The sequence below is a fragment of the Danio rerio genome, chromosome 17, assembly GCF_049306965.1.
Source record: "Danio rerio strain Tuebingen ecotype United States chromosome 17, GRCz12tu, whole genome shotgun sequence".
NCBI classification, from domain to species: Eukaryota; Metazoa; Chordata; class Actinopteri; order Cypriniformes; family Danionidae; genus Danio; species Danio rerio.
Window position 1 is genome coordinate 3,139,559 of NC_133192.1, and position 21,834 is coordinate 3,161,392.

The 21,834-nt window shown below is 37.6% G+C and overlaps 1 protein-coding gene across 2 annotated transcripts; it reads left to right on the forward strand.

Moving 5' to 3' along the window:
* The first annotated feature begins 152 nt into the window (after positions 1–152).
* Positions 153–21,238, forward strand: bub1bb (BUB1 mitotic checkpoint serine/threonine kinase Bb). Of its 2 annotated transcripts, none has more exons than XR_012393161.1 (9): positions 153–301; positions 3,159–3,310; positions 5,666–5,725; positions 5,813–5,957; positions 8,039–8,235; positions 9,002–12,709; positions 14,799–15,059; positions 15,112–15,440; positions 15,706–15,803. XR_012393161.1 is itself a non-coding variant. In XM_690292.9 (9 exons), exons 2-9 carry the CDS (start codon positions 3,171–3,173, stop codon positions 19,419–19,421), a joined length of 1,284 nt encoding a protein of 427 aa, XP_695384.3. In that variant the 5' UTR covers positions 153–301; positions 3,159–3,170; the 3' UTR covers positions 19,422–21,238. The 2 variants fall into 2 exon arrangements, 1 of the variants encoding a protein (XP_695384.3); XM_690292.9 differs by lacking the exon at positions 14,799–15,059 and adding an exon at positions 19,133–21,238 and having other exon boundaries at positions 9,002–9,174; positions 15,259–15,440.
* Positions 21,239–21,834: the final 596 nt, after the last annotated feature.

Below are 21,834 nucleotides of genomic sequence, written 5' to 3' on the forward strand. Positions count from 1 at the left end.
GAAAAAATCAACAGCGCTATTATAATGTATTACAAATACAAATGCTACAGTTTAACTATAAAACAACTTACGGTTTGAATTTCAGCAAACTGCCACGTGGTCACGTGAGCGTACCGTCCAATCAGATCCTCATTGGCGCGCTTCCGGTTTTTGTTCAAATGTTTTTTTCATCAGTGCGTCTGCAAGCAGACAACAGAAGAGCGAGAAATACAGAATAATAAACGGATATTTGCACGATTTTACTACATAAAGTCGTTTTTTGACGAAGAAGCGCATATAAAGGAGACTGGCAGAACAAAATGTAAGTGTTATTTGTTTTTGCAGGGTAAATTCGTTGATGTGTTTTGCTTTGCAGACATATTTCCACGTTGAGTACAGAAACGGCGAATTAAAGTGAGTTTTTGGGCTAATTTTCTTGCTATTAGAGGAAAATAATTGTTTTTCAATCATTTACTAGACAATCAAACACTTTAAGGTTACCTTACAGTAAGTTTATGTGTCTCATACAACGTTAAAGGGCACACATATTATGCAAAAATCACTTTTATAAGCGGTTTAGCCACAGTTGTGTGTCAGCAAGGTGTGAATATCTCCAGCCTCTAACAGTAAACATTAGTTAATTGTATTTGTTCTAATCAGACTTGATAAAAACAGCCAGCAGAAACACTTCGATTGACATGCTGCCTTTGTACATGTCATCAGAGGGGAAAGCCCCGCCCACTAGTGAGCAACTCCCTCATTTGCATTAAAAAAGGCAGCCCTGAGTAAGAAGCAGCCGTCTGTCCATTAGCCATTAAGCTGGATTTATACAGACGAGGCTTTTATACTCGCCGCATTCGCCGCTGTGATATTCTTTAAAACGACAGGGGGTGGTCAAAAGAAACTGACCGTAAAGTCAGACAGATAAACAGAGAAGTAGGAAGTTTCCGGAACTGTGTCATATCAATAATATCATTTAATATTTTTAAACTATTTTTTTGTTTTGATTATAAGGATTTTTATAACCATCCAGGATTTTTTTTTTTATCAAACTTTGATGTATCAATTGCTTTTGTTCATATCTCGGCCAGTTTTACCTATTAAAGTTTTTTTTGTATAATATCAATGACAACAGGAGTTGCTCTACAAATAAAAATTGTTGAATAAATAAAGATGTTTTTTTTTACATTTAGCCCGCTCCACAATTCACACATTACTGTCTGGCTAGTTTCTGTCCTCTTCTTATGCTAAAAAGGCAATAATGGTCCGACATTCCTGACCATTATCACCAATAAAGCCCAGAAAAACAGCCATCAGTATATCTTAAACTGATAGGTTCAAATATTTCTCTCCAGTTTTCAAAGCAATAATTTGTTCCTTAATTGTAGTTGTGTAACTATTAAATTGTTTTAAATTCTGAATTTTAACACACATCAGTATAAAACCTATAAATGGTGGAAAAACCTATTCTGTAATTGTGTACCCAGGTCTCCACTTTTGCCATGACCTCTTTTGGCCTTAGCAAACTCAGCCCTCAGGTTTTTTCAAACCTCTTAACAAAAACTTTCCTCATTTTCACACGGCTGTTGCAATTTCTAGCCAAGAATTATTGATTATCTGGTAAAGATGCAGTTCGCTCGAGTCTCAAAAAAAAAAAAAAACATGCGCTTCGCCAGCTGAAATCATGTCGGGCGTACCCAAAGTGAACATGCGCAAACTTTACCATGACGTCACATTCGTCGCGAGCACTCAAGCGAACTAGCGGACACGTCGAGTATAAACCAGGCTTTAGAGTGTTTGAGCTGCTGAAGATAATGTCAGCATAAACTCAAGCTGCGGTCACACTAGAGTTTGAGCATGCGAAATTCTGTCATACGGCGCTGTAAAAAGGGGCGGGATTATACACGTTAATTAGACATTTAAAAAAGCGAGCGATTGCTCCATATTTTAAATTTCTATCCAGAAAGGTCATGTTTTGATCTTCGATAGGTCTCATCTTGTCATGGTCACGTGACCTACATGCATCAGTTGCGTCACTTCACTCACATTCACGAATTCTCTCGGGCATCATGATATGCGATGCGCACTTCAGAATCTCGCCGGAGGTAGTAGGCCATCCTGGGTCTCGCATACTGATTTTTGAATTCTATAATTTGGACATACTACTCGGCTGGCGTACTGATTTTAGCATACTGTATAGTACGGAAGTAAGCGGTTTCGGACGCAGCCTCAAGCCTGGTTTATTCTTCTGCGTCAATTGACCGATGTAACCCACGGTTCATGCAATGCGCGTAGCTGTGCATTTATACTTCTGCACGCTGTCTCTGTTGGTCTGTATAACACTTCCAAAATGCTAGTTGGCAGTGAGGCGTTAATGTGTCTCTGTGTCGAGTTCCTTCGCTGGTGTTTTGCTTTTCCTGAACACTTCCTGAATGTACAAGTGGCTCAAAGTCGCTCATTTTGAGGCAGGAGCCGGCGGACGTGCAACAACTTTAACTATGAGGTAAACACAAAACAAAACTTTCCATCCGGAGCTCCTTCACGGGACTCCACACTTGTAAACAATCGCTCCATCGGGCTCACGCCATTCGCGCAGCTCTCGGTCCCGCCCTGATTCGTCGGCGCTACCAAGGCAACCAATCACAGAGCTTGCGCTAAGCGTCGTTGCGACTTTTAGTTAACATTTTTTGAGAGGTGCACGTCAGCGTCACCGACGGGCACGGCATATGGCTATGCGTCAACGCCGTAGCATACGCGTGTGCTTGACGCAGAAGTATAAATCAGCCTTAAGAGGATTATAGATGTGGAGTTTTAGATGAAGCACAAATGAACAGTGACAGGAGGCTCCATACACTGACAGAAGCATGAAGCACACACTGACAGTCACTTTTGCACACAGATAACACTAGTCCTGTTTTGAATCTGCCACTATGCTGATGCACTGGCTTTATAGCTCCACCTTCTTTTGAAAAACTTTAAAGCGACAGTCACCAAAAAAGCACAATTAGGATCAAAGCCAATAGGGGCAGCTTCAGTGAGTCATAAAACATTACTTGTGGTGTATTTTCAGCTGAAACTTCACTGCTCATCTTGTAAATAGGGGCAAAATAGGTCCCCCTTAAACCTCATAATGATATATCAACATCTCAGCCAATCAGTGTTTGTTTTTGTGTCTGTAGATTGCAGCAGCCATGGCAGAGTGTGATGCTGAATGGGAATACAGTAAGGAAAATATCCAGCCTTTGAGACAAGGCCGTTCAGTGTCGGCCCTTCATCAGGCTCTGTGTCAACAGCAGGAGGGAAACCACACAGCCCTCAATCTCAAGAAACAGTGAGTGTGTGTTTTAATAAAACAATACACAATAAGGCTGCACAATATGTTGTTTCAGCATCGATATCGCAATGTGCACATCCACAATAGTCAGGATCTGCAATGTCGAATCAGGATTATAGCAGAGTTAGCATTAAAAACACATGATTGTGGTGTAATTGCAAAGTTTAACCATAATGTTTCCAAAAATAAATGGTGTCATTTGCATGCGATGTGTGCATTTCAAGTCAGTGTAAAGCATTCAGGCAAAGAAAATAAAAATTTTAGTAACTTCAAGAAACATTAATAAAATTGTATTTATGTGCAATGTATATGCAATGAAGATTATACAGTGTTATTTATTTTACATTAAAGGGCCATGAAACGCCCTCATTTCAGCAGGGTGTTTTCACACCTCTACTTTGGAAAAAGTCAGAAAAGTGGGCGTGTCCAGCTCTGTTTAGGGGGGAGTATCTGAGAAGCAAAAGAGGGATGGTGTGGGAGTGTCGATTTGGGCATGCCCTGAGTTTCAGTGTCTTAAAACACACACACAGGGTAGAAAGTGACTGTTTACATGGACATCTGCAATCAAATTATTTGCCAAATTATTAAATGGTGGACTTTAACTGCAGTTTGGCTCTTTCATTTAGGGAATTCATTCATGCCCCTCGCGACAAACGAGATAATTGATTCGAGGAGCTGCTCTAAGCGTGTATTTTTCATGCAATGTTTGATACCGCACGGCGAATGAGAGAAAAATTGTCCGCATTTCTCTGTAAATTAGATGCACACGGCAGGGGGCGTCAGAAAGCCGCGTGTTATTCCGGTCACAAAATGCGGTGAAAATCCTACACGACGGTAATAGTTTGGTTGTGGTGCTAACATGTTTACACTCTGTGTAATAGTTAGTTTGATACGAACAAACTGAATAAGCAAAGAGCACTGGTCGCTCACTTACCAAATCTGTAGACACAGGACAATCCACAGCAACTGTTTGGAAATCTTTCTGTCAAGAATAAAAATTCACTAAACCAAATAGTTAAGTGGTCCAGTAAGCTGACCGGGGTGTCACTAGCCAATCTAGAAGCTGTGTACACTAGGCAGCTAAAGAGAATTACAAATTCAATTTTAAATGACACTGCTCATCCCCTACATTCAGAGTTTCAGCTCCTTCCCTCCGGTCGTTTTTTGTGCCTTTGTGTGGCACTGTTGTAAGATGAGGACTCTTGACTGCAAATCAAATCTACCTTCGGGTATAAATAAAGTAACCTAACCTAACCTAACCTAACCTAGAACTTTGTCTTTATTAAGAGGAGACGAGCAGCGAATCCGGATCTCCATTTGCAGAAGAAAAAAGCCCTCAGATAAACAATGTTCCTTAGAAATGTAATTTATTGTTGTCGTGCATCGCTTGCACTGTAATCCACACGTTAGACCAGCTGCACTTTCATAGAGAGAAAATGTAAACAAAACTTCACTGCAGCAAATTATAAACGCAGCACTGCACGCTTGTTTTGCCAACACAGGATGGCATCTCTGCCGTCTACACTGTAACATTAATGAATATTAATGAAGTTGCACAATAGAGTGCGCTGATTGGTTTGAACCAAGCCTTACTCATGCATTAATGCAGCACACTCAGAGACGTAATACGGTACTCCCAGGTACAGTCGTCCGGTCTACAAGCTGGAATACTCGCTAAGATCTCATGGCCGTGACGCAGCTTCAAAGATTTGTTTCAAACCGGAAGTACGAATTTGCTCGAAATTACACATAAACAACCAATTTACACTTTATATTTGTGTCCTAATAGTGTTTTTAGCAGTGTGGGACACATAAACAACTCCTCAACAGCTCAAAAAATGTGTTTTGGTGTTTCGTGACCCTTCAAATTGTTCAATTTGTGACTCTGAATATTTTAAGACTCTCAGAAAAAAAATAAAGCTTTTATTTCATTTGCAGCTTCGCTTTACTGTATTTGTCATTGTTTGTGATTTGGTTTATTACATTTTATGCAGATGCGCTCCACTACAAAATCATCCTAATATTGTCCTAAAATTATTACATAACAAATTTTCTTAAAATTATTCATTCTTTTCAAATAAAGCTATTATTTTTTGTTAATAAATAAAATTAAATAATAAATAAAATAAAATATTGCAATGTCAGTTTTTTCCGATATTGTGCAGCCCTAATACACGAGAAGAAGCAGCCGTTGATTTCTGTATCATTTTTTTTGTTTGTTTCTACAATGGAGGAATATTTATCAGTAAATATTCCTCACCAGAACAAGTAAAGGATGAGGAAATTATGACATTTTTAAGATTTCATTGTTGGGTGAATTCTCTCTTTAATATAGCTGTTTTTCTTTTGTAGAGAGTTTGAGTCTGAGCTGCGTCTGTATGATGGAGACGATCCTCTGGATGTTTGGGTCAGGTATAGAGAAACGATTAATTATGGCTGCAAAATATGCATATTTACTTTTGATGCAAATTGCATTGATTGTTTTTATAATTTCTGCAGGTATATAAAGTGGGCAAAACAGACGTACCCACAAGGTGGAAAAGAGAGCAACATATCAGTGCTTCTTGAAAGAGCGGTCATGCGCTTTACAGCTGAGCAGAAATATCACAATGATGTCCGCTATGTTGAACTCTGGATCCAGTTTGTGAGTGACTGACCTTAAAAGATTAGTGCACTTCCAGATCATTTACTCTCCTCTTTGTCATTCCAGATCTTTACTTGTGTGTTTCTTCAGTTAAAAAGAAATTACGTTTTTTGGGGAAAGCATGCAGGATTGTTCTCCATATAGTGGTCTTGAGTGGTTTGAGCTTCTGAATTACAGTTTCAATGCAGATTAGGGATGCTCATTTCAGTTAATTTTGCCAAACGGTAAATGCCACTTGTTAACTGGTTAACAGATTGATATTAAATTATTATTTAATAAAAAAAAAATTTATGTTTCTATTTTGTGTCTGACACATGCAATTTTAAAACACTGATTTATTTTAACATCCGAACATATTAACAACAGAACATCTTCACGCACCTGAAGTGTTACCAACAGCAATTAAATTAAGTATTTGTTGCATTAAATTTGAATTGACTATCTCAAAACCATCCCCGTCGTTCTCCCTTTCTTACTTAGATGGGATGGCAGGTGAAGTCAAAGGTTATATGGGCTAACTTTGGCCACCAGGGCACTAGTTTGGGGATGTCTGCTCTTAATGATCCCAGATCAGCAGAGTTTTATATAGTGAAATGATTATTATATATATATTCTGGGATGCAAACTGCTGTGGTTAAAGTATATGGTTTATCAATATAAAAATATATTATTATTATAGCAAGAATGGGTTTTTTAACTACAGCGGTTCGAACTGTAGAACTGTATTATTATTTTTTATCAAATATTTCCAAAGTAACGTTTTACATTATTGCCTATTATTAAATTACGTTACATTACATCCTTTGAAGAAAGTCTCATTTCTTTTAGTTTTAGTTCTTTAAAACAAAAACTGCTAACGTTAATATTAGCCCAGTCAAGAAACAATGTTTTCTGATTGGCTTCAGAACAAACCACTGTTGTTTAATGACTTGCCTAATTAACCTAATTAACTTGCATTTTTAACCTAGGGCTTACTCACACTATGCCATCCGTACCATGCCCAGGCCCGTTTCCTGGATCGTTTGAGAAGTGTGAGTGCGCTGAATCAGGCTCAGGCACGGTTCACTTGGCTGGCCCTGGCCCGGTTGGAAGAGGTGTGCCTGAGCGCAGTTCACTTGGGCTTTGGCGCGGTACGCTTGTGTGTGAGTGCAAAATGCGCCAAAGCCCGAAACTGAAAGCGAGACGTGACTTTTAAGGGGCTGTTTCATATGGATTTATTAATCATTCTTACTGTTCAGTGAACGCAAACTGCCGTAGCTTATTAAAGACGAGAACTTCTCACTGCATGACAGCTGCACCTTCAGCAGACCTCCTCATTCCTGCAGCACGAGAGCTTTATGATTGTTTATGAGCGCCAAAAGTGGCGGATCTGTTCGGCGAAATATCTGACTGCGTGTCACCGCATCCCTAAGGACTGTTTGGTGAAATATTTGACTGCATGTCACTGCATATCAAACCAACTGAAACGATGTAACTAGAGAAATCTCCTCTGTGCTGCTGAGTGAGAGAGCGCTTCTCACTGAACAGCGCAGCAGCGATGACATAAGCGTGCCGAGGCCCATTTGTGGTGTGAGTGCAGGCCGTCGGGGGAGACGGGAGGGGGGACAAGTGTGCTTTGGCCCAGTTCGAGGCAACTGTACCTAGTGTGAGCACGGCCCTAGTTAAGCTTTTAAATTGCAAACTAAATACTAGTATCTTGAAAAGTAACTAATAAAATATTAAAAGAAAAGAAATTAGTTATTAAAGCTATTATGTTTTTAAAAAAGCTGTTTAACATCATAAAAAGCATCTGATTTTCTCAGGAGGGTGAATTATATTGTCTTGAACTACAATTTTTTTTTTTTTCTAGCTTGATTGAAAGTTAGAAACTGTAATTCAGAAACTCAACCCACTCAATCCACTATATGGAGCAAAATCCTGCATGTTTTTCTTAAAAACCTTAATTTCTTTTCCAAAGTAAGAAATTAATATCTTGCATGACAAGCGGGAGAATAATTTATCATGTTCAATCATTTAGATCTAGCTGTAAATTCATATTGTGGTCTTTAATTTTCACTTCATCTGCTTCTGTTTACACACAGGCGGAAAGCTCTTCCGACCCGATGGATGTATTTCGCTATATGCAAGCTCAGGGAATCGGCACAATGCAAGCGGTTTTTTATATCGCCTGGTCCGAGGAGCACGAGAAGAGGGGGAACATGAAGATGGCCGACAGTGTTTTTCAGGACGGTGTCAAGTGTGGAGCAGAACCCTCAGATAAACTGCATGCATTTCACAGGTCGGGATGTGTCCTAAAATCAACTTTACCTGAGACATGCATTTCTGGGCTCTCGAATTGATTGCATTGATGCATATCTGTTGCATGTTAAATGTAGAAAGCTTTGCAAAATTACTTATCATTTACAGGTCCCATTAGATTAAAATACATTTTGTTGTTTTAGATGTTAGTATCAGTATTGGTAGTTTTCAGGATATCTATAAGCTAGTATCCTCTAATACAGTGACAAATTTACGTTTAGGAGATTTAAAACTAAAATATACACTTAAATGGATCAACGGTTTTATTCACGTCACCTCATACTTCAGATTAAATCTTCTGACCAATCAAATGCTCTCTAGTGTCTGACGTGCCCCACCTCCTTCAAGACAGTTCACATTTGAGATCAACCACTCACTTGCAGAGCTGTGCTAAAACAAAACAAAACACTATTGGTTGTTTTTACAAAAGGGGAGGGACTACACTGTGTCCACCTAATTTGCATCAAGAGCTTAATTCAGATTTAAAGTTAATTATTTCAATATTTCAATTACTTTTTAACATTCAGATTTTAAATTAAAAGTTGCATCTCGTATGATAAGGCAATATTATTGAATCAATGTAAAGCATATTTGTTCATTTTGTTTTCAGATAATGTATAAATCTCCTGAATTTCCAAAAGCTGACACTGATGGCTGGTTTTGTAGTCGAAGATCTTATATTTGGCTTAAAGTGGGAACTGTGCTTATATGACCGCGTCTTATATTTGAAGTGGTTTTGTCTCCAGAGCTCTGCAGGCGCGAGTGTGTAGACAGATGATGACATCCATGACTGAACAACACAGAAATGACGATGATGAAGATGATGAAGAGCCTCAGCGAGCATCACTGGCTGAACTCAAAGCCAAAGGGAAGAAAAAGGCCACCGTTCCCATCAACAGGGTGAAGGCATCTGTCGGATGTGAGCGGAAACTTTCCTATACAGTTGAAGTCAAATTATTCACCCTCCTATGCATTTTAATTGCTTTTTTAAATATTTCATAAATTATGTTTAACAGAACAAGGGATTTTTCACAGTATTTCCTATAATATTTTTTCTTCTTGAGAAAGTCTTATTTGTTTTATTTCAGCTAGAATAAGTTTTTTTTAAACCCATTTTAAGGTCAATATTATTAGCCCTCTTAAGCAATATTTGTTTTGGATTTTCTCCAGATTAAACCACTGTTATAATTGCCTAATTACCATAACTTTACCCTAATTCAGGGTTTCTGCAGAGTCTTAAAAAGTCTTAAATTTCAAAAACAAGATTTTAGGCCCTAAAAAATCCTAAATTCACTGAAGTATTGTGTTGTAGGTCTTAAACAAGTCTTCATTTTAAACGTTGTCAAAGTGAAGTTACCCAATCAGCCCAACACCCATCCAATCACCAACAATCCATCTAAATAATTCATATATAGATTTTTTTTTATTGCAAAGGGATGTTTATTTCGCAACAGCTGTTAGACATTTTACAGCAAATTCTCTTAACTGAATTCCCTAATCAGCTCATGATAATAACAGCAATATACCCCTTTACATAATCTTCCATAATATTAATAAATGTAACTTTAGGGAGCCCCTATTATGCATTAAATAGGGTCATATTTTGGATTTGGGGGTCTCCAAAAACAGGCTGATATGCATGCAAGGTAAAAAAAACACTTTCATTGTCTTATAATATGCATTTATTTTTACCTAATTATCCCAAGGACTCCCATATGATTCGTTTAACGATTCATTTGTTCTCAAAACCTTCCTTCAATTCAATTCAATTCAGCTTTATTTGTATAGCGCTTTTACAATGTAGATTGTGTCAAAGCAGCTTCACATAAATGGTCATAGTAACTGTAACAGTGTAGTTCAGTTTTTACTGTTTCAGTTCAGTTCAGTTTAGCTCAGTTCAGTGTGGTTTAAAATCATTACTGAGAGTTCAAACACTGAAGAGCAAATTCATCGATGCGTAGCTCTACCAATCCTGAACCAGTGGCGACAGCGCGATCCTTAGCGCGATGCTAATCTGCGCTGATTGGTCCGATGACTCTGTTGTGATCAATTGACTGCGTTCAGCATGAGACGGAGAGTAATTCCCAACACTGCTCATCAACATTGATGAAGTAGTCAGAGTGCAGAGTGTATGTGTGAGCCCAATGCAGAAGTGCATTAAAGCAGTGCATTTAAACACCAGCATATTGCTCTATTCTTAACCATGACACACATTACATATTACTCCACACAGCGACAAAAGCTGAACTATTTTGAAACTTGATCGCTGCACGTGTGTAGGAACAGCTGATGGTGGCCATAGTAATTACAAACGGCAGTGAATCAAATGTATTTAAATCTAAACAAAGCGGCACGCGTCACATTTTTAACGTGGCATTACACGCGATATGAGAATATAGAGTTAACCAGATACAGTACAAGTGGTTACAAGTAATAAAACACGATTAAATACATCATTTGCAAGCTAGAGAAAACAAGGAGCCATTTTACCGTTTTAATTACACTTAAGCTACTACTTGTGAAATGGAGCGAGGAACTAATTCATGAGTTGTGTACTGGAAAGTTCCTGTCAAGCTCTGACAAAGTCCCATACATCAATAGTCTTTTCTGGTCCTTCCTTCTTTTAAATGACTGATGAATCCCCAGTTGTAAGCGTGTAGATTGCTGAAGCACTTATCAGAAAAATGACGGAAACACAGCACAAGGCTGGGGCTATAATGCTGAGGTATTTTTGCGGAAATAAACTTCAACCACTGAATACACTTCACAGCTTCATCTATAGGTAGGAAAAATACCACTAACTTCCCTCACACAGAGCACAGCGTCTTCACAACATGATTCAACTGGGATCTGGGTTCAGTTTACCCATGCGCAACAAATAGGAGAGGCTTGAGTTCCAAATCACTTTGAGCCGACTCTTTTATAGATGAATCAATAGTTTTAAACATGGTGCATTTTCAAATTTAAGCCTTATGCCGAGTTCAAACTGCATGTTTTTCAAAGTAGTCGTGTCACAGATGTTTTCACACTGCTTGACTATCTTGGCTAGCATTTTGTCGCTGCTTTGTTTACACTGCAAGATGGATCGGCGACAGGGACTTTTTACATTGCATGACTTTACTATAGGAAGACTTCGTCCAAACTACGTCTCACAGACAAAAACACGTAGTATATCTTTTGTTATTAACTACATAATGAGAAAGAAGCCTTTAATAGGGTAGAACATGTACATGTTTGCTCACCTGGGTTTAAAGGGAATTAGCCAATTCTCCTCAACATTGATAATAAACTAATTTCTTTCTGTATGAAACGTCAAACAGACACGGTTGCCCCTGAGTCCTGTCAAACCTCCACTAGTTTTTCCTCCATTTCGTGGGTCCAAATAAACCGAAAATGAGCGCTTTTAACTTCTCCCCAGCCTCCCGCTGGCCAGCAGGCACACACACGCAAGTGAATGCTGCTCTCTCATTGGCTGTAGGCGATGGCTGATGTTATTTTCAGTCAAAACTCACTCACACGTCATGATTTGAATCGCAGACACCTCCAGATATTCAGCACGCCAAATATCTCGCAGGCATCGCCGACTCATCGGCGACTCTGTCAGATCGCGTCTTTGATAGTTCATACTGTGTGATTGTCACTCACGTGCACGAGCACCGATTTGCCTGTGATTTCAGGCATTTGTCGGTGATTTCTCAAAACCTGTCGGCGAGCCAAAATCGGGGCTAAAATCATGCAGTCTGAACTAGGCATTAGCTGGATATTTCACTTCACTTCGAGTTTTGTTACTCACTACATGGAAGCTCATTTTCAAAAACACATAATAGGGGCTTTTTAATTTATTACATGACACTTAAGGTTTTATAAATTGAAGGGGAAAAGTGTATACAATTAGTTTTCTTGTTTTGGCACATTAAAATATGTGGTTAAGAAATAACTACATTTGATTTTTCCAAGTCCATTGAACCAACTGGGTCATTACAAAAAATCTGTAGTGTTTAGCCCTGTATAAAGCTGCGGTCACACTGGACTTTTCTCCCCATAGACTTCCATTCATACGCACGCAAATGTGTCAGACTTGAAACGCAGGGTCGTGCCTCAAGTTTCGCAGGTTGCTGCGGTGCAAAGTTCAAGCTTGGTGATTTCTGACCTGCGAAATCGCATCACTTGACTGCGTAAGACCAATCGAGGATCAAAACACGACCTCTCTGGACAGATATTTAAAACATGGAGCAATCGCTCGCTTTTTTAATGTCTTATAATCTTGTTTAATCCCACCCCAATAGAATTTCCCATTATCCAACTTTAGTGTAACCGCAGCTTAACTCTCTTAAAATCTCATTTATAAAGGTCTCAAAAGGGTCTTAAAGTCTTAAATTTGACTTGATGAAACCTGCAGAAACCCTGTAATGAACCTAGTTAAGCCTTTAATTGTCACTTTAAGCTGAATACTAGTATCTTAGGGGGCTTTCACATCTGTAGTTCGATTCATTTAGTCCGGACCAAGGGTAATACAGGAAACGTTGCATTTTCTGCCGTCTTTGGGTCGTTTTCACACCACACTGCTGGCTTTGGTCCGAACCAGTTGAACCGAACCAAAATGCAGTAATCTGACAAAATCCACATCTCTCATTGGCCAGATGTTGTTGAACATATTTCCTAAACTGCTTATTGATTGGTCAGAATTCACGTGCGGGAAAATGCCAATGAACTCCCGCAGGTAAACAAAACCTTTTACTCTGGAGGGACGACTGACTGATTGTTTCCCTGCTTTAGACAAACTATACATTACGAAAATGTAGCGCGGCTGCGGCTGGAAAACAGTGTTTAATGCATCGCTCGTCACTTTAGGAGGAGGCGTGAATTAATTTAGCTAAACTGCAACATGGTCATCTTGCGGAAATATTACCAACGATCCATCAGGCAATGTTTTACCCTCTCTCTTTGTTGGTAAAGCGGTGTCAACAAATATTTTTCCTCCATACCCCATAATGCACAGTGCATCGGCCTACGGCAGCTGAATTAGTCCAAAACGCGCAGTACTTTTTCCTGTTGGACCTGTTTTAGTACGGATCATATTCTCACCACAAACGAACCGCTCCAGGGTTCGTTTGAAAGCGTACCAAGACCACCTCTTCAAGCAGGTCTAGGTACGTTTATTTGGTCCGCTTTTGGTGCGCACTCAAGTACGATTGCTGCATTCTCACCTGCCCAACCGAGATATATCCAGCTGCAGGCCCGCAGAACCACACACGTTTGAGGCACACACAATCTAGGCAAACCATATATGGTAACTTACTGTTTAGCATTATCGCCATCTATTGAATTTCACAAATATGGTTTCCCATTTCAGTCATTATTATTATTATATCGTAACGATCATTTTAACATCTTTGCAGTTTTTGAACTTAAATTATGTAAATAATAATAATTGGTTAAAGAAACTTATGACTTTATTCATGTGTCCATATACACAAAGAAAACATAATAGACCGTCTAATTGTTGGATCAAGTGTAATAAACTAATTCAAGCTCTTAATATTATCATTCTTGGTATAAAAAGCAAACAATAATATGTCACTTTAAAATAAATTAGCCTACTATAGTTAACCATTTAAACAATATATATAGTTATAAACTGATTATCTGAACTGATTATAATTATAAAATCATATATTAACTTCTATCTTTTACTAAACTGTCACTGTTAAAGCTGTTTTATATATATATATATATATATGTATGTATATGTATATAAATGTGTGTGTGTGTGTGTGTGTGTGTGTGTGTGTGTGTGTGTGTGTGTGTATATACACACTTATGAATTTTTTATTAATAGTTTATTTTTTCCTATTTGTTTCCTATTACTGTAGTATTAAATTACTACAGTTTTAAATGTGGGAAATCATTAATTAAAAGGTTATTAGAAAATTAAGCTAATATATTAGTTTATAAACACTATTAAATTGCTTGAGTAAAATATTAATATAGTGTTATACATTTGTTACATGTAAAAAGATTTTTATTACATATAATGTATTATTGCCTATATTAACTTGCTATTATTTCCTTCATCATAAATTAATCCATTATATAAATTAAACATGTCCAAATGAGATCATTCAGCAAGGCCAGCAAACGAGTATCTGCCATATTATTGTCAGATAATAATGACTGATCAGCTATAATGACTGATTAAAAACTGTTCACTCTATTATATTGAATGGCGATCGGAAACAATGCTCCCCATTCGGCTGTCTCAATCGCAATATTTGTGAAATAAAGTAAAGTAAACACTATTGTTTATTGTCTACAATATTTATTAATCATATATATCAAAATATATCGATGACGATGTCCAAAAAGACGTCATAACTTTAACATCCGTCGTAACCATATATGGTTTGCCTAGATTGTGTGTCCTAGATTGTGTGTGCCTAAAACGTGTGTGGTTCTGCGGGCCTGCAGCTGGATATTATTGGCCCAACCGTGCCAAAAGGGGAAACGAACTCTAGTGCGATTCAATCAAACTAAATAAGGCAGGTGTGAAAGCACCCTTAAAGAATATCTAGTCAAATATTATGTGCTGTGATCATGGCAAAGATAAAAGAAATGAGTTATTAAATCTATTATGTTAAGAAATGTGTTGAAAGAAATCTTCACCTGTTAAACATAAATTGAGGGTAGAAGAGATATTGAATCTCAATGGGTAAATAAATGAAAACAGTAGGTATTGAGTAGGATCCAGGATAAGATTGTACTTTAGAACTTCTAACGAACAGTTAAAATCTTAATAATAGGCAGGTGATAGGCCAGTAGTTAATAGCATGAATTGTGACCTATATTAAAGCATTAGCTTGCACTACTCTTCAACAGTATTATGTACTTTCCTTGTGTCATATAGCCCTAATTTGAAGTCGGTATCGCCCGTCTCTACTTTCTAGACTTTCTTGTTTTTGAGTGAAAGTGAATCTTTGCACTCTTTCTGTTGTTTGTGGCTCAGATGCTCGCGGGCTCCAGTTTAAACAGCCTCTGGGCCCCAAACAGAACAGCCGGCTCATGATATTTGATGAGAATAAAGCTGAAAGTGAGCCGCAGGAGCCCAGATTTGAGGTCTGGACGGCGCCGCCTGCTGCCCGAGCCAAAGAGAACCAGCAGAAAGTGGAGAAGTGGAGCAACGTGAAGGTGATCATTCCATCTGTAGAGTGGCAGAGAGAGCTTGATGTGCTCTTACATGTGCACTTACAAAAACACCAGCTAATTAAAGGATCCTCATTGATTTGACAGCATATGGTTGCAAATCCTCCTGTTTCCCTAAATCACAGTATGTTAAGCTCTCTCGGCCACCGTAAACCTGTTTAACCTGACTGCTGCAGGCTGTGTTTGCAGGACAATAGCAGGAGTGGGTTTAGCATTGTTTATGTGCTGAATGTGTTGCGTTTGGTTGCAGTTACCTCTCAAGTCCAGATCAGGCCTCAGTGTTGCGGTTCCACCTCCTAAACCCAGTTTCCAGCCATTTGTGGAAGAGGACGACCAGCCGCCTGCTGTGTAAGTCCATCATAAAATACAAAAAAAATGTTTACAAATTAGGCTAAAATTAATATTTTAAAATAAATGTATTTTTTTAAAAGATTTATTTAAAGATTAAATTTGTATTTTTTTGATTGAAATTAAAGATTTAAATAAAACAAGTTACTTATTATAGTACTTGTATATACACACAAAAAAGTACATATGCATGCATATATATAGTGGTGTAAAGTAACTCATTACAAATACTCAAATTACTGTAATTGAGTAGTTTTTCTCAGGAAATAGTAAATTTACTTAGTAGTTTTATAAATGTGTATTATTACTCCACTACTTTCCTTCAACCTGCCGTCACTACTTTATTTTCTCCTGTCTATGGGAATTAGAAAAATCAGTCCTGTCTATCTAATCGCACATAGAAGGTAAATCACATCATAATGAGCAACCTCAAGGCATAGACGATTTATAATTGCAGCAAACTGTTTGGAAGCATTAAAAGAGTCCAAGAAGATGACTAAAATCTTTATATGCATTGACCCAGAGACTGTTTAGATGATGTCACTGATGAGAAGAGGATGGATGTTTTCTGTATGATGATCCGAAATGGCGTCATCATGTCAGACTGACGTTGTACCCCAACATCATGGGGACGTTGCATTTTGTTTGGAACATTTTGTTGACATCAGAAGCCAACGTAAGGCTGACCTCAATGTCTAACCTAAATCAACCAAATATCAATGTCTAATGATGTTAGAGCTTTATTTTGTTTGGACATTACCACTATGACGTCTATTAAATGTTGGATTTTAGTTGCCATACCTGTATTTGAAGTCAATATGATGTTGGCTTGACGTTGGATTTTGGTGACTTTCCAACACAACCTAAAATCAACCAAATATCAAAATCATTTCATGTCGATTTTGGACATCAATTAATGTTGTCCTTAGACGCTGGCTAGACATTGAATTTTGGTCACCTGACATCACAACCTAAATGTAACCTTATATTAATGTCTTATGATGTTGTGTGTCTGCTGGGCAATAACTAAATGCACTACAGAATGTTACGTTTACACACACACACATCCACAAATATATAGATATAGATATAGATATGTAAACAATAGTACCCCTGTAAGAACACTACTAAGAAAATACAGCAACTTAATACAAATCAAATTGACTAATTAAACAATTATCATGTAAAAAGTACTTTTATATTTTCATTATACATATTTATAAATACATTTTTAGTTTTTTCTTTCTTTTAATTTGAGATCAATTTTCCCCCCTTTTTTACTTTTTAGTTTTAGCTATTTTGGTCCTATAGGTATCCTCTCTTGCATTCTGGGTCTTGCAATATAAATCATGCAATATAAGACCGTTTTACTTTCACAATAGCTATAAATGAAGAGATTTTCCAAGAACTAAATTTTTTAGCAATTTTCAGATTTCACATTTTAATGTGATTCATTGAAGAGCACGATTGCAATAAACAAAAAACAACGTAATGGAAATCAGGAATGCTCAAACTCGCTCATTCCGAGGCAGTAACCAGCGGACGTGCAACAAATTTAATCACAAGGTAAAAACAGAACAAAACTTTCCATCTGGAGCTCCTATACAGGAGTCCAAGCTTGTAAACACTCGCTCTTACGGGTTCACGTGGCTCTCAGTCTCGCCCACACTCGTCAGCTCTACAAAGCTGACCAATCACAGAGCTTGCGACTTGTAGTTACATTTTTTTAAGAGATACGCGTCAACAAGGGGTATGTGTCTAAGCGCAGGCTGCGCCGTAGCATACATGTGCGCTTGACACAGAAGTTTCATTTTCATCCACGATACCTCTCCCTCCTCTGGGAACATGCCGGATCTGTTACACCATTCTGTTCCGGGACCTCGCAATTTACAAATTAGGCACTGGTCATCATGGCTGATACAGAGTACTGATTTTGAAGCTTTATAAAACTTTACATGCTTAAAGCACATTTAACCCACTAAGGCTGCTTTCACACCTGTGAATTGATTCAGTTGTTCCGAAACAGAGATTATAATTGTTACATTGTTGCTTTTTAATCTTGGAGCGATTCGCTTTCACACTGCAAAGTTTCTAATCGGACCAAAAGAGATAAAACAAGTCACGTGTGAGTAAACTCTCCTCACATTGGTCAGAGTGTCAGGGTTTATTTTGCAGCGTCCCGCTCAGCTGTCAGGAGAGGTGGTGGTTTGGTGGTGATTGACAAGGTGTGCGCGACGTGTCTGAGGAGAGACGCGGTGGGGAGGGGTGAGAAGGGTGCGCGACGGTGCCTATTTGAGGACCGGGAGGGAAAAGCGAGATTACCGGGAGATCATCACTCGTTTGCGGGCATCCGGAGACTCGCGAAACTTCCCGCCATACTCATAATTCTCTCTTCATATAGCCGTAAGCCTATTACATATCCATAGAACACTGTGATATAACCGCGCTCGGATCGGATCGCTTTCTCACTGCAATCAAACCACTCCAGGGTTCGTTTCAATCGAGCTGAGACCACCTCATTCAAGCGATCTCGGAGTGATTACTTTGGCGCGGAACAGAGCGCGATTGCCCTGTTCACATATGCCAAACGAACCGCGCTAACTGGGCAAACGAGACACGTTCCCAAACAAATGTGTAGGTGTGAAAGCACCCTAAGTAAGATACTTGAATGGAGTTTTCTTCTTACCTAAGAGGATAAATGAAGGATGTTGCATCTAATCTCTTAAATATGTCTCTTATAACCATTTAGGGTGGACATGTCTTGGCAGGAAGTTTTGATGTGCGATCGGTTCATTAGATTGGCAAGCACCAATCGAGTCAAAAATGTGATTACTGGCTGATACCGAACTCTGGTCAACTGATCAGAGCATCCAGAATAAAAAATTTGGCGTGGGTTTCCTCCGGGTGCTCCGGTTTCCCCCAAACACATGCGCTATAGGGGAATTGATTAACTAAATTGGCTGCAGTGTATGTGTGTGCATATGAGTGTATGGGTATTTCCCAGTAATGGGTTGCAGCTAGAAGGGCATCCACTGTGTAAAGCATATGCTGGAATAGTTGGCGATTCATTCTGCTGTGGCGACCTCTGAATATGAAGGTACTAAGCTGAAGGAAAATTAATAAATATATGGTACCCCTATCGGACTATAATTTTTGTCCTATAAAGAGATCCTTAAAGATTTTTGTAAATGACTAAAACTGGAGCTTTTGAGTAGTTTTCATAGTGAAATGGCAAAAAAGAAAAGGTTTTTTGCATATGAACTCTTTAAATAATGCCTCTGTGTGCAGTTTTGCATGCCCTCACCTCTGCTCTGTTGTTGCTGCTGCAGAACTCCGTGTAAAATCAACCCTGCGGTGAACTCGGTTCTGTCTGCGAGGAAGCCCAGCCGTCTGGAGCAAACGCCACTGAAGAAGCTGCAGGAGAAACAGATGCAGACGCTGGAGGACGGAGAGAGCAGAGAGCAGAGCATGTACTGCAGAGATCTGCTCTACAGCGGAGCCACAGAGTTCTGCTTCGAGGAGCTGCGCGCACAGAGATACCTGCAAACACACACCATACACAATCTGAAAACACCACACACATCAACACACTGCCTGCACACCAACACTGACAAATGAACAGAGTTCTGATTACTTCTGAATTGACGTTTACTGATCATTAACTCATCCAGTATGTTCATTTCTTCAGTTAGGGAAAAGAATTAAGGTTTTTAAAAGAAAACATCCATAAATATAAGTGCAATTTCTTCAGTAAACTAATATGAAAGTAAATGTAAGTTTCAAGATAACTATTGTGAAAATAAATGCATTATATTTTGAAAATAAAAGCAATTTTCTGTAAACTAACATGAAAATATATGCAAGATTCAAGATAACTAGTGTGAAAATAAACACCAGATTTTCAGAAAACTAATGTGAAAATAAATGCAAGCAAATGTTTTTATATATTAAAAAATGTATTCATTTTCATGTTAGTTTTTTGACAAATTGCAATTATTTTCTTAAGAGATTTCTGAAAAAATAGATTTTTCACATTAGTTTTCTGAAAATCTGGCATTTTTACATTAATTTTCTGAAAAATATGCATTTATTTTCAAATTAGTTTTCCTGAAACTTGCATTGATTTTCACAATAGTGGTCTGAAAAATTGCATTTATTTTCATATCAGTTTTTGAAAAATTGCATTTATTTTCTTAATAGTTTTCTAAAAATAAAAAATAAAAAAATGCTTTTTTTTTTTTTTAGAAAACTATTAAGAAAATAAATGCAATTTGTCAAAAACTGATATGAAAGTAAATGCAATTTTGGAAAATCTGGCATTTATTTTTATAATAGTTTTCTTCAAAGTTGCATTTATTTTCATATTAGCTTTCTGAAAAAATTGCATTTATTTTCATATTAGTTTACTGAAAATCTGGCATTTATTTTCACATTAGTTTTCTTAAAATCTGAATTTTTTTGTGTTAGTTTTGTGAAAGAAATGCATTTTCATAGTTTACTGAAAATCTGACATTCATTTTCACACTAGTTTTCTGAAAAATTGCATTTATTTTCATATCAGTTTTCTAAAAAATTGCATTCATTTTCAGATATTAAAAAGATTAAATGCATGATTAAATTAGTTTATTTGCAAAAGCAGCCAACTGCGTTCTTAGTTGTTTTTTTTACAGAAATCATGTTTTGCATTTAACAGAAGAACTGCAAAAAAACATGATTTATATAAATTACTAAAACTGAAGCTCTTTAGTGGTTTTCAGAAATCTAATATTAAAATACATATATATATATATATAGATTTAATGCAAGTTCAGTAATTAATATTTAAATATTCATAAAATATAAGTAAAAAGTTATCTAAAATTTAAGATATAAATAAAACATTACCTTTTTAAATCAATAAATATACACTCCCCCTGATTTATGGGTTTGAGCTTGCCTGACATTAGGCCTTTGATGCAGGCTTTTGTTGTTAAAAGTACGTCATTCATTTTTGTTTATTTATTTTTTTAGAAAATAACATTGTTTCCTCTATAGCAGAATCTAATTCCTGATCTGTGATCATTTAAAGTCCTGGAAGCTGCAGTGAAACTAAGAAGTTTACTATATTGAGAAAGTCCTGCATGTTTTCCTCAAACTTTCGTTCCTTTTCCACTGAACAAATGAACATCTTGGATTAAGAGGAGGAGGATGATTGATTAGGATATTGATTCTGGACGTGAAATAATCCTAAAACTCCTCTAAAACACCCACTAGGTTTTGAAACAGTATTTGTTTTGGTGCTTTTGTGAGTCTGTCCTGTGTTTTTGTACATATATTTTCTTTTGTACATACATACTGTTTTTGTTACTACATTTATAACTTTAGCGTTTGTGAATAGGCATTGTATTGTCGTGTGTTATTAATGCTTCAATAAATGCTACACATTTGATATCAAACTGCTCTTTTACTTTGCATGTGCACACTATCAGCAGAGGAAGATGATAAAGCTTATTTGCATATAATTAAACTGGTTTAAAAGCTTGCTGGAAATATGGAGATCAGAAATAAGCTTAATCTTCTGACTCTCCAATAGCCACATCCTTCCAAACTTAGTTTGATGCAAATCAAAAAGGAGAGGTGGGGCTAAAAAAAAAACAAAGCTCCGCCCCTACTCAATATTCAGTTTCTGTCTGAAGTAGATCATCAAACTGAAAAAAAACCAATGTGTTCCAAACATGATATCTCGCCCTACGAAGGGCACTTCAGAGTGAAAACAAAAATGAATGCCATATTGAAGTGTCGTTACCAAGCTGCAACATCCCGCTGTCCTTCGTGAAGCAAGTATGGAAAAACTGAAACTGCAATTCATCCACTCACATTTGAGGGCTGGCTCTAGGAACTCCAGATGTTCACTGACTGCAATGCTAAACTGGCCAATTTTACAGCTGATAAAACATGTTTACAGCCTGCTACAAAAGAGGGTTTTGGTGCATATAGCTAATTTTACCCTTCATGATAACTGTGAGGGGGTGAATAGTTTTATAACTCATCT

Bases quoted from the DNA above. Each gene is read 5' to 3' on its own strand.
- bub1bb (XM_690292.9), top strand. From the start codon at position 3,171: ATGGCAGAGTGTGATGCTGAATGGGAATACAGTAAGGAAAATATCCAG. The intron at 5,726-5,812 runs GTATAGAGAAAC...TAATTTCTGCAG, and splicing joins CCTCTGGATGTTTGGGTCAG to GTATATAAAGTGGGCAAAAC. The intron at 5,958-8,038 runs GTGAGTGACTGA...GTTTACACACAG, and splicing joins TTGAACTCTGGATCCAGTTT to GCGGAAAGCTCTTCCGACCC.